Raw genomic sequence first — 13921 nt, forward strand, 5'->3', positions numbered from 1 at the left:
GATATTATTATGAGGGACCAGCCTGTGGGGAAGGACATCATGCTTGGTAAAGCAGAGGGTCAGTGAAAAAGAGGAAGACCCTTCACAAGATGCATCGACAGTGGCTGCAACACCGGGCTCAAACATAGCAACGATTGTGAGGATGGCACAGGACTGGGCAGTGTTTCATTCTGTTGTACATAGGGTCGCTATGAGTCACAACTAACTCAACAGCACCTAACAACAACACCAACAAAATATTTATGACATTCAAAATTTTTATATGGCTTTTAATAATGCACCCTCACCAGTGAGTTTATGTTAATAGGGGAGGAACAACTCTGAAAAGGAGAGTGAGAATGTTTGCACAACTCAAAAAATGTAATCAATGTCACTAAATAGTACACATAGAAATTTTTGAATTGTATGTTTTTCTGTGTGTATTCTCAACAACTCCAAAAAAAGGAATCAATGTGGGTTTAAAGACTAGGTGTCAGCACAAAAAATTTCCATATTAGAAAAATTTGGGAATTTGCAAAAGTATTGAAATATATTCCTAACAAATATAAGACTCTACTGTGACTACTTCATAAAGTAATTGTAAGGATCAAATGAGATCATCGATAGAATGTATCTAGCAGTTTCTCTAGATCCTCAATAATAATGATTATTAATATTTCCCTATTTAATCTATACAAAAAAGTTTTACTGTGAGTGATCAAACAAAATAATGTTATTATAATAACATTATAATTATTACAATAATTGTAATAATAGAACATTTTAACACTAAGAAACTTTTGGTCTAGAAAACAAAATAAACAATTCCTGCTTATATATTTTTATTGCAAACAGGTGTGAATAGTGATCCTTACAGCACTTTGAAGCATTAAAACAAAAGTGGGAAAATAAACTGACTTCAAGGAGACAAAGCAGTAAGTTCTAACAGTTAAGAAAAACTTACTAATGTATGAGTTGGAAATTTCTAGGGTATTTAGATTCCACAGGATGTGGTATGGTAGTTTTATTTTAAAGTGTCAATTTTCACCATATACTAGAAATGACATCCTTTCCTACTATTTAAGGTTCTAATGACAATTTTCCTTTGTTGACTTAAAGTATCTGAAGGGTCCTACAGTGTTTTCAAAATCCTTTAGGAAGTAATCAAGAAAAAATGTAAAGACTACTGGTTGGATTATTACGAAATGGTGTTAAGTGTTACAAAGGAAGAGAGTGATGTAACCTGAAGACATGGAGGAGAATTTAATGTACACTGGAAAGGGATCTTGATGGAAGGACTCTGACGCTATACACTTCGATGGATAGCTGTTGTAGAGAGATGAAGGAATCTGGCCAGAGAACTTATGTCTTTTAATAGCAAGACCAGCTTCATGGACACACATTCCATGTAATTGCAAAAGCCCCACTCTCAGAAGGACCCTGTGCTTTGTTTAATGCCCTCTGTCATCATCTCGTAATGCTTAGTAATTTTATCTTTGAACTTGTGTTTCCTAGTGAAGTCTGATAGGAGAGTGGAACATGTGCATGTCTACTGCTGTTCCTTGCTGCCCCATGAGCACAGAAATCCAATAGACCCACAACATTTGGGGTTTCAAGAAAACACACAGGAAAAAGGAGAGGAGGAAAGAAAAAATGAGAAGGAAAGAAGACAGAAAGTAAGAGAAGGGAGGATAAAATGTAAGCATATTAGAAATTTATTTCCACTTATTTTAAAAAGTCACTGGAATTTTTTTCCTCTCTCCCTCCCCTTTTATTTACCACTCCTACTCATTTTCTTTCCCTCTAATTGTTCGCCACAATCAAATCCCTTGAGCAGTTCCCTTGGGTTTTCACACCAGAAAGTCACAGAGAGAGTCAATAAATGGTCCCACCTACCAAGTCTTGGACAGAGGAGGCTGGAATCCAGAGTTGAGCTAAAGACACTCACTAGCCCATAAAACCGAGTAAGGATCAGGCATTTCCACTCAGACTGCACACTTAAACCCACCTTCCTCCCACATGCCATGCCCACACAAACATGCAGAGAAAAATTGCTTTCACCTGCATAAACACACCTTCGTTCAGAAACACTTCTCCTAAACAAGCCATTGCTGCACCACACTCTAACCACACACCCATATACTACACAGCCTCGCACAGCTCCGAATCAAGCAGGCTCAATCTGCAAAGGCCTGTCCTCCATACAGGTATGTTCTTCTGATCAGATTCCCCAAAAACTAAGTAAAATAAAATGGCTCAGAGTTTTATTATTGAAGTCTCGGTCTGAAAGGAGGAGGGGGGAGCGCTTTCAAAAGATCAGCCATTACAGTGACCCAGAGATAAGAGTTACATGGAAAAGTTTGGGAGAGTGTCCCCATTGAGGGCCAAACTGACACTCCATCTCAGTGCTCCTTTCTCATGGTTTTCCCTGGAAACCAGTCCAGCTTGCACCCTAATCTTTGTCATCCCCATATACACAGAGGCTCACAGAGTGGCAGCTTGCTTAGGATGACCATACGAAATCCTCCTCTGAGGGCAAGAATAGGAATAATAAACAAGGAAAATAGAAGATGATAGTGACTTCAGCTCCTCATCCTCTGCCACCCAAGAGTTTTCTCTAGTATCACAGGCCAGTGTTCAGGCTGAGCCCAGGAGTGGCTCGTCCCATCGGCAGAAGTCTCCACGCATATAAGAGGCTCTCCCTACTTCTTGCTCGCTCTTCCAAGTTCAGAGGATAAGTAAAGTGATGGCAGCATTAGAATCTCATGTTAGACACAATGCCTTGCTTGAGAGATAGGAATTCAAAAACTGACCATATAAAAATAGACAAGTGGGTGAGCTGAAAACTCCAACCTGCTGTTGGGGGATAAAGAGTTTGTAAATATGGGGAAGAAATTACGTTTTGTGCCCAAACTTTAAATCCCATATACTTTACTCTTGCTCGACCACAAAATCTTTTGAGGTAAGTAAGCTCAGTGATACCATTTTCAATTGAGATGAGCACACAGAGGCTCCTTCTAAAATGCCTATTCTTAACTAAGACAGCCCAGAGAAGTAAAAGGGTTTGCTCAAGATCACGCAACAGTCTCATGACAGAATCAGAACCAAAATTCAGATTTCTTGGCATCATATCCAGGATTCGTTTAAGTACATGATGTTATTGTGTTGTTTCTAGTTGCCATTGAGTCAATTTCAACTCATGGCAACACCATGTGTGCAGAGTAGAACTGCTCCTTAAAGTTTCAAGGCTGTGGCCCTTCAGAAGCAGATTGTCAGGCCCTAGTCCCGAGGCACCTCTGGGTGGGTTCAAACTGCCAGCTTTTCAGCTAACCGTTTGTGGCACCCAGGGACTCCAGTGTTACTTTAAAAACGCAAATGAAACCCGTTGCCATCAAGTCGATTCTGACTCATAGTGACCCGATAGGACAGAGTAGAATTGCCCCATAGAGTTTCCAAGGAATGGCTGGTGGATTCGAACCGCCAACGTTTTGGTTAGCAGCTGAGCTCATACTCCACCAGAGGGCATGTATAATATGAGTCCTCCTCAACAAAAAGCGATTCACTGTTAAGGATTTCTTCACTCTTAACAAGTCCAGAAACTTCACTCTGTCCCTTGATTAGCCTCCATCATCACCTGGCATGCTGATCTGGATGTCACATCCAGCCATAACAGTGGTGCACAATGCAGGGTTTTAAGCTGATTTTGCTGTTGTTGGGAATGCTGTCTCTTGCTTTCTTTTTATTGTAGCCATGTTAGTGCATATAGATATCCAATTATAGGATCTGTGAGGTTGTGCAGCCTCTTTCTAGCACTTCGGGTGAGACGTAAAAAGATATTATTTGATATTTGGGCAGACAAGATACAAACAGAGAAAAGAGAGTGATGGCATTAAATCAGAAAGTTAATGGTATGTTACTAAGAGTTGTCCAACTGATCTGATAGAGAATTTTGATTGTAATATCTACGTACAGAGATAGTCGTGGAAAGTGTGGAGATTACACTTACATAAAGACATATTTCCAGCCAAAAGGGTTTTTGTAATGAAAAAAGAAAAGAAAAAAAGGATCACCAAGAACAGCTTTAGAAAGGAAGGCTGCTGGAGGCAGTAAAACTTGCCAAGAAATTTAAATAGTAGAGAGGGAGGAGAATGAAGAAACAAGGCTACCTAGGGATGGGAAATGGCATAGACTAAAGAACATGGGCAAGAAATAGTCCTAGATGCGTGTGGACAAAAGATCAGCAAATTATGTGCAAGATACTGTTTGAGGTAAGTGTAGAATGGTCAGAGTGGGCAAATGCTTACATGCTTAGCTCGGTGCTTGGGATATAGAACTCAAAATATGACTGTGTTACCAAACCCTAGAAGGTGGATCCTTGTCTGGGTGCTCAGACTTGCCAATTATCTGGACACCAGTCTTTAAGAGAAAGTAACTTTATTGCAATGCGCAGAAAAAGGAGCTGGGAGGAGATTCCTCAGATCCGGCTCCCTGAGCTAAAGGAAGCAGGGCTTATACATTATTTGGATAGCAAGATGGTAACGGTGCAGGTGCCCTGGGGAAGGAAAATTCTAGAAGACAGCCAGGAAACAGGAGGTGACATGATTCTTGTCAGACCTCTCGCTTCAGAATAGGATCTGGATTATGATTTTCCTTCTGATTCATTCCTCCTTTTGCTTCATCCTCTGTTGAGGTTAATTAGCAGTCACAGATGGCCCTATTGTGCAAGTGGTGTGGGCCAAATCTGGCTTGGGCTAGTTTAAGGACTAACGGAAATTTACCGGCATTCCTAGGGTCAGGTTATAGCTGGGTAGGAAATGGCAGATGGAAAAAAAAAAACGATTATATGTGATAGAGACTTTGCAGATTCTTAAAAAAGTGAATAACGATATATACGTATATGGTATTATTATTTTATTTTATTTTGTGATAGTCTGAAAAGGTCATTTCCCAGGGAAGTCATCATATTATGTGAATGAACAAAACACCTGATGTTATAGAATAGGCATAACAACACATCTTGGATAGACCCCTTCTTTTGCCATGCAGGATGTCAAACTCCAACACCAGTGATAACAGTCTTCCAGCCACTCTCTTTCTGACAGGGATCCCAGTGCTTGAAGACAGTCACATCTGGATTGCTATCCCATTTTGTGCCATGTACCTGGTGGCACTGACTGGAAATGTTGCCCTTATAATGGTCATTGTGATGAACAATACTCTTCATGAACCCATGTACTTCTTCCTTTGCCTTCTCTCACTCACCGACCTGGCCCTCAGCTCTACCACCATGCCCAAAACACTGGCTATTTTGTGGCTCCATGCTGGTGAGATTTCCTTTGATGCCTGCCTAGCCCAAATGTTTTGCATCCATTCTATCTATAGTCTAGAGTCCTCAGTTCTTCTTGCCATGGCCTTTGATTGATATGTGGCTGTCTGCAACCCTCTCAGATATACAACCATTCTCAACCACGGCGTCATAGGCAGAATCACCCTTGTTGGAATATTCCGTAGTGTAGCTGTTGTTTCCCCTTTTATCTTCTTGCTGAAGCGACTACCCTACTGTGGGCACCGTGTCATGGCACATACATACTGTGAGCACATGGGCATTGCTCAACTGGCCTGTGCCAGTATAACTGTCAATGTTGTCTATGGGCTGACTGTAGCGCTTCTGGCCATGGGTCTGGATTCCATCCTCAATGCCATCTCCTATGTCTTTATCCTCCAAGCCGTCTTTCATCTACCATCTCATGATGCTTGGCACAAGGCTCTAAGTACCTGTGGCTTCCACCTTACAGTCATCCTGATTTTCTACATCCCTGCCTTTTTCTCCTTCTTCACTTACCGCTTTGGCAGACACCGTGTCCCCAAGCACGTGCACATTTTTCTGGCTAATCTCTATGTGCTCATGCCTCCTGTACTCAATCCAATCATCTATGGGGCCAGGACCAAGGAGATTAAAAGTCGAATTCTTAGACTGCTTCACCTGAGGGAGGACTCAGTATGAGTTCTGAGCAGAGGTTGAATATGAGAAAGAAAGATAAATGGGTAGGGGAGCTGTCTAGATGCATAGAATTTACATGCATAGAATCTTCTGACATAGGCAGAGCTTAGGAATGAAGAGAACTAATGAGATGAATTGAAGATATCAATGCTCACATTGAATGTTCATATTCCTGAGGCTCCTTGTGCAACTCTGAATTTCTCAGAAAATGGTTTACACTTTCTTTCTTGTCTCAGAAAGCTCTCCGTTTCACCAAAAAGGAAGGCTGTTCCTGGTCTGAAGAAGACACTGCCACTCAAGGTGGCATTACTCCTCTAGAAGTCAAGTGGAAAACAAAAAGAACTCTTGGAATGAATTTGAATCTGAACTCTTACCATTTTGAGAAGTGATATAAGCACAGTGTCTAAAATCTCGTTGCCTGGGTTTGAGCCTTGACTTGCCCACTTACTAGCTTTGTGACCTTGAACAAGTTAATAAATCTTTCTGTGCCTCAGTTTGGCCACCTGTAAAATGGGGGTAATAATACCAAACTCTTTAGGTTGTGATGAGGATTAAATACATGAATGTAGAAAACTTAGAGCAGTGCCAGACAAGTATTAGTGTTCAATATATAAATGTAAGATAAGAAAGTTATTTAACCTATCTAAGCTTTTTTAGTAAGCTTTATTAGTCGAGTTATTTTACCTATTAAGACTATTTTACATTATCACACAGGGTTATTGTGGTAACTATAAGCGGCTTTATAATAGTGAGGCAGTACTTGGTAAATAACAGTGCTCAATAAAAATATCTTATCTCCCATTATTCCTCCAAACCCACTGCCACTGTGTCGATTCTGACTCACAGTGACCAGATAGGGTCTCCAAGGCTGTAATTCTCTACGGAAGCAAATTGCCACACTTTTCTCCCACAGAGCTGTTGATGGTTTCAAACCGCCAACCTTTTGATTAGCAGTCAATAGCTTTAATCACTGCACCACTGGGGCTCCTTATTATTTCTCCAGTCCTCCGATTTTGGGGTTAGTTTCTTTTTAGCCGTAAAAGCATTTCTTATTAGGGATGCAGGGGATCCTGCTTAAAGTCACAGTGCCTTTCTTCAGTTTTCACTGCCTTAATAACCTTGGTTCTAAAATCCGCCAGTAATGCACAGACACTCTTCACAACTTTCAAAAAAGGTAGCCATTATTTTCATTTTAGAAGAGCCTATGATTTTTATGATTCAAGGAGGCTAACAGTCCTACGACTACGCCATTTATATGGCTGTCTCATACATTTTCTTGTAATTTATAATTGAAAGAACATGAGCTGTGGCTCCAGATAAGTTTGTGGTTAAATCTTGACTTCTTTATATACTAGCTGCACGCATTGGGACACTCCACGTAAATTCCCCTAGTCTGAGTAATGCGCTTATCGCAGAGCCTGACACAAAGAAAGCACTCAATCGAGATTTTTAGTAGTTGCTGATATTTCGGTTTACTGTTGTTAGTTGCCATTGAGTTGCCTCCCACTCATGGTGACCTATGTACGACAGAACAAAACACTATCCAGTCCTACACCAAAGTATGACCTTTAATATTTTGGCTAAGTATCCTTAAACGCTGTCCTATAGGATCGCTATGAGTCAGAATCGACTCGACGGCAGTGGGTGGTTATCCTTAAATTACCAAAGGCATATTATTTTTGTTATATTTAGATGATTTAAAATAATTTATAATGTTTATTGTCTTTCTAAGACTTCTTCACAGCAGGCACCATGTGTGTGCCTTACACATAGTTATGTTATTGTTGGCACTCAATAAATATTATGAATCAAATGTTATGGACTGTACTGGTATGTAGCATGTGTTTAAATAGTCTTTGTTGAATTAATGAATAAATAAATGAGGTCCTCATAGTGCTGTTAGGGTGATTAATGATTATGTATGTCAGATGCCTTGCATAAAATCTGGTACACAGTAGAAAACACAGTAGACAGTCAGTAATTTGATTTTTGTTTTTTTCATTTACACTGGGGATGTCAAGATGAAGGCATATGTAGAATAAATATCAGGATAGAGAGAAAGTGTTCAACTCAGTAACCAGATTAGAGGAAAAAGAGTCAGGAAGACCATGGTGGACCCAAGAGGAGAAGCTGCAGTTCTGGCCATTGGAGAGTTCCAAGCCTAGCTGAAGAGCCAAGTTCACAACCAGGGGACTTTCATGGGCCAGGGCCAGTCAAGTCTGTGGCCTCAGAGGAGCTCAGAGGAGGAGGTCAAAAGGGTATAGCAGAGACTGAAAGAGGAGGAGGAACAGAACAACTGAGCAGGAAGGAGAACATAGGAAGTTGGGTGAGGTTAGATTCTTGGGAGGCCTCAAAAGTCAGGCTGACATCAGAAGAAATGGAGATCTCTTAGAACTTTTATGAGTCAATCTGTAATGAAGCAAGTGATTAATTAATCTTAGTAAGCTTTAACTGAAATCTGAAGGGAAGTGAGGTTGCTAGCTAACAGGTAAATGTAAGCTTTCCTAAAATGGTATTCCCTGGTTGCCCCAGCCCACCGCTACCAAGTCTGTCTGTCTGTATCCCTCTCACAAACACATACACACTTGCACATGCACGTGCACACGCATTCACACACGCACACACACTTTCCTGTATATGTAGGACTCCAAAAGAAAAACACTCCCCCTTCTGAGCCCTGAAGGACACTCCCAGCTTCTCCTGCAGTTCTTTGGTTTTCTAAAATTGTTTTCTCTTCTTTTCTTTTTCACATTCAAATTATTTTTATGTAAACATTGATGTTTAAACGAATTAAAATTAAACATTTTGCTGGTATTTAAAACATAATGTGTAAAGTATGTTCTAAAAAACATGTAAGCTTAATGACAAAAAGCAGAAAAGTAATGCATAAACTAAAAATGCTCAGTGTGAAATAATGGGAGATTTTTCTTTTTTCAAACTTCTTGTAAATGTTTTATTGTTTTTAGCATTTAAAACTACAATAAGTTCATCAAAACACCCAGTCCCTCAACTACTCCATCAACTCTGAGCTGGAAAATTCTGCATTTCCAGGTAGCAATATCACTTCAGGATTAACTCAGGCTCCACCCAGTTTTATTTTTTTTCAATATGCTAATAATGTTTCTGTACAGCAGGAAAATATTGAATATGTTCAATTTGTTACAAATGCATTTATAGTTAATTTCTTTATTGTGATTTGGATTACTTCCTGAGTTTTTCCTCTCTAGAAGAGGTTCTAAATTCCTGAAGGGCTGAAGATCTAATTTGCCTCTTTGTGTCAAGACAGGACTGGTCATGCTCTCTGTTGTTTGATTTCATGGGAACTGATTGATGATTGGCCTGGCTGTGTGGCACAGCATAAATCTAAGAGCACAAATTCTGGAATCAAACAGCTCGGGCTCCTCCTGCTTCGTCACTTACGCACTGTGTGCCCTTGCCTCTTCACCTATAAAACTTGAATAATGACAACAATAATAATAACTCACCACTTATGGTTTTTTTTTTTTATGGCTATTGCATTAAATTGTTTAAATGTATGCAAAAACTAATAACAGCACACAGTGAATGCTATGGAAGTGTTTCTCCTTCAGGATCGCCATTATTATTATTATTAGGCTCAGGAAGCATCACACTTCTAAAGAAAATTGAGTCATGGTGTCTAGCTCAAAGAAGTCTGTCTTCCCTGGCCCCCAGGAAGCACAAGACTCAGCCGCTCCTCAGCCCAGGGTCAATTGTTCCCTGAGGTTGGCTTTAAATTTTTAGTTCCTAGGTTCCCTTCAAGTAATTCCTCCACCATGCTTCTTCCTCTCTTTTCTATTAATCTTCATCCTGCTAAAACCAAAAACCAAACCAGTTGCCATTGAGTTGATTCTCACTCATGGCAACCCCACGTGTGCAGAGTAGAACTGAACTCCACAGGGTTTTCAAGGCTGTAACCATTCAGAATCAGTTGTCAGGCCTTTCTTCTGAGGCACCTCTGCATGGATTCAAACTGCAAAACTTTTGATTAGTAGTTGAGTGCTTTAACCATTTGTACCACCAAAGAACTCCCTCCTCACCCTGCTACAGGGCTGCAATTAGCCACTGGTCCTCTGGTGCCTGCTCCACCTGTCTGCACTATGCACTATATCACTGATAGATCCGGGGCCTACAGCAGAGGTGATTGGGTGAATTGGGAAAGTATAGATGACTTTCACTGAGATATAGGAACCAAACACAGAACTTAGAGCAGAAATGTAGATCGGAAGAAAGATACTGAGCAGTATGCAAACATGCTGAGCCAAAGGTTCATGTGGGGCATGAAAAGGGAGGGCCAGCAGGCTGTGGAAGGTATAAATATTAGACTCAGGGGTGTATGGGCCATGAACAGAGAGCTAAGAACCAGGGCCATGGAAATGGCCAAAATCTGAGGGATGAATAAAGAATTGGTATAACATACTCCTGGAAAGCACCACTCTATACAAGATGGGGTAAGAAAGTAGATTAAAAGAAGCAGCTTAAAAGAAGAGGGACCAGTATATTAAATTCTGTAGAAAAATTTGAGAGGATAAAGAATGAGAAACAGTTTTGAGAAATCTTCTGTACCATGCTGGGGAGATGTCCCTGGCTGCAAAGGGTCATGTAAATGTCACCACAGGGAGAGCAGATGCTTACAAGAAATGCAGAGGCAAAAGAAGAGATAAAGTTCAGTAGCAGAGCAAAGCATTTTTCAAGATAAAGGTAAGAAACTTGCAGAAAGGAAAAGGACGGAGCTTCAGAGGTAGTAGATTGACCTAAGAGAACAGGATCCTGCCACAGGCAGATATCAAAGGAATAGTCATAGATGAGAGGGAGATAAAATATCTTTTCTGCAACATCAAGAGGCTGGACTGAAAACAGAGAAACTTGAAGGTGAAAAAGCAGGTGGCTTCAAGAGGCCATAAGGAAAGTCACAGTTCTTCAAAGGAGTAATAACCAGGATTCCTTCAGAGTCACTGTGAAGTTGGAATAAAGGTGGTTTGTGATCATGATGGTGGGGAACCAGGTTGCCAATTGAGTGGAACTAAAGATACTGAGAAAAGTCATAACTTCCCCACCCCATACTCAAACTTGGAAAATGCTCTGAGGACAGGGGCATGAGACTAGGTGAATCCCAGACCCAAGATCAGGCAACATGATCAATCCTTCACCAAAAAACCTCCCCTTTACCCACTCACCCCAAAATAGTATCACACATGAGATCCAAGCAATCCTTTTAATGTAGAGCAGGCTTGGGCAGTGAGAGAGGGGTTGTCCAATTGTGTGTATGATCTGAGAAGGAGGAATTCCCAAAATAAGCTACTTCCCCTCCCTTTCCCATTCCCTTCCTTTCTTTCCTTCTCCATGGGGTGAGCTCTATGGACGTTAGCAGGAGGAACCTAGGCCTGTGGTACCCCCCAGCAGCCTCTCGATGGCAGCATGGATGTCTCCACCTGTGGCCATTAGAGCTTGCAGGTTGGCATCATGATTAGCAAAACCCATGCCCTTCAGCTGCTCCAGTTCTTGCTGGTAGTGGCCTTCACTGAGGGGGCATGATAGTGAAGATTGGGTAGACTGGAAGCAGGCATTGGCCAGTGTATGGAGGAGTTGAAGAATAGCCAAAGTGGGTTGTCCAACATCTGCTCTATGACTGTGTCCTCCACCCCTAGATTCAGGGCCTCCTCCAGCCCTACTCGGTCTGCCCGTGTTCCATAAGCAGGACCCCAGCCCAAGCACCTCCCTGGACAGTATCTGCAGGCCCTGCTCTATCTGTATCAATGCCTGCACTGCTCGTGGGTTGGTGAGGATGGGAAGTAGTGGTATTTGATGTCGCAGGGGGCTATCAGTTGCCAGTTGGTATAGCAGAGCTGGATTCTGCTGCAGTATTTGCAAGGCTCTATGAAACGCAGAGGGTGAGGGTCTCAGCTGACTTGTTCGAGTGGGCTTTCCTATGGGTTGATGGCTCTCCTGGGATGGAAAATCCTGGCTTGAGTATAAGTTCAGAGTGCCACTCCTGTACCCTGAATTGGCCTGATCTGAGGCCATGCCCCTGCCCTGGGCAACTATTCCTGTACTCTTCCTTTGTGTCAGTGGCCTGGCAGGTGCTGAGGTAGTGGGAAGGACCATGTTGGGGTTAGTACTGCTATGAGCATTGGCCTCCCCTTTCCAGGGCTCAGAACCTGGGATGTGGCCTTTGGAGGTAACCAAAGGGGCCAGAGTGGAGAGCATGAAGTGATGGATGTCAGAGCAGACTGGACGCATAACATTGTCACCACCTGGCACTGCCTTCAAGGCCTCCAGTCCCGGTTTTTCAGCCTGGAAGAATTCCTGCTGCCGTACTGGGCTCTGCAGAATTTCCAGCATTTTGGGAGTTGCATCAGGTTTTTGTACTGACCTTGAGGTTTCAGGGACATGGCTGACATTGACTGGATTCTCACTTTCCAGGCTTTGAACCAGAGGGTCTTCTAAGAACTGCACCACAGACTCCGGTGAAGCCACCAGGAGTTGAGACAGCTGGCCAAGGAAGTCAGCCAGCTCTGGTGACCTCCGGGTCAGGCGGCCCAGCCTGCCTAGCATCCTAGCCCCTCCAGAGGATGATGGTCCAGAGTGATTGCTGCAATGGCCTGTGGGGCCTGACAGAGTTCCTAGACCAACCGACCCTTGCAAATGGGTCCTCACCACCAAATGAACAGTAGTGCCATCAAGGATGCCACGCTGGCTCAATATGTCTTGATCTCGAAGGATCTTTCCAGTGAAGATGAGCACCAGTCGGTCGGTGTCACAGTGAAGGCGTTTGGAGATCTGCTTCTTGAAGTGGCAGACGCTGCTATTTTCTGCCAGCATAAATTCCTGACAGTCCTGTGGGGTCTTGACATACACTCGAATGATGTGTGAAGATGGCTCCCGACCAGACACCAACTGGCTGTCCCCTGCTTCTTCTCTAGCCCTTGCCATACTTCCTCAAGAACAGAATGCAAGGTCACCTGAGGGCAGAGTGTGGCACAGGCCTATACAAACCTAGATGTAGCCCTGAGCAAACCTGGGTGTAGGAACCAATGTCCAATGATGTCCTCTCACCCACGTCCTATGGACGCCACCTCCCAGTATAGCCCTGCGTCCACCTGGCTCCCATAGGGGTGGCAACTACCCTTCCCCTGTGCCAGCCTTAAGGAATATGATGTCAGAGATGAGGTCACAGTTGAGAGGTACATTTGAATGGGGGAAGGGCAGGTGTCTCTACCACCAGCCTGACGTTGGACTCTCTTTATGATTTGACTTAAATAGCAATTAGAAAAATTAAAATGACCCTGCATAGAAACATGATTTACTCCACTGTTTAAAATCCTACCATTTGAATTTGATAAACGAATGTGGCTGAGTAGAAAAGGCACTAGTTTAAGAGCTAGCTTGGGAAGTGTTCCTGGGGTCTTACAGGAAGCTTGTATCTCTGAGGCCCTCCAGGCTAAATAACCCTTCAACATGGTTCTAAGAAAGCGAGCATCGGCTCCTCAAAGACTTTTAAACAAGGCTGCTTTCAGAGAGATTAATTCTGGCCAACTTTCAGAGTATCACAGGTGAGACAAAAGAAATCAGAAAGTAACAGTTTAGCTTTAGATCTTGATGACTTAACAATTACTAGATTTAAGGTATTAAAATATTTGAAGAAGAGACTTGTCACTTGGGAGAGGACACAATTTGGCTGTGAACACACATAAAATGATTAGTCTCTAAGGCACTGTTTTGACCACTCCAGGCAGGTAGGACCTCAGAGTAAATTCTTTCTAATCCCTGAAGCAACTATTTCTTTTATTGTGAAGATGGATTAACCAGGCTCTTTTAGGCTTTATATATGCTTGACCCCCTTTTTATGATTCTAGAATTTCCAAGGAGTACAAAATTAGGATTTGACTGCCTAGAGTGCTGCCTCCAGGAGATTCCGTTCTG

The 13921-nt window shown here is 42.3% G+C and overlaps 1 protein-coding gene and 1 pseudogene across 1 annotated transcript; one reads left to right on the forward strand and one right to left on the reverse strand.

The window, feature by feature from the left end:
- The first annotated feature begins 5014 nt into the window (after positions 1 to 5014).
- Positions 5015 to 5983, forward strand: LOC126079239 (olfactory receptor 52D1-like; annotated as a pseudogene).
- A 5379-nt stretch (positions 5984 to 11362) lies between these two features.
- Positions 11363 to 12931, reverse strand: LOC126080022 (ubiquilin-3-like). The gene has a single exon (XM_049891349.1). The coding sequence runs from the start codon at positions 12929 to 12931 to the stop codon at positions 11363 to 11365; it is 1569 nt and encodes a 522-aa protein (XP_049747306.1).
- Between the last annotated feature and the right edge of the window lie 990 nt (positions 12932 to 13921).

Source organism: Elephas maximus, chromosome 7 (assembly GCF_024166365.1).
Source record: "Elephas maximus indicus isolate mEleMax1 chromosome 7, mEleMax1 primary haplotype, whole genome shotgun sequence".
In the NCBI taxonomy this organism is placed as follows: Eukaryota; Metazoa; Chordata; class Mammalia; order Proboscidea; family Elephantidae; genus Elephas; species Elephas maximus.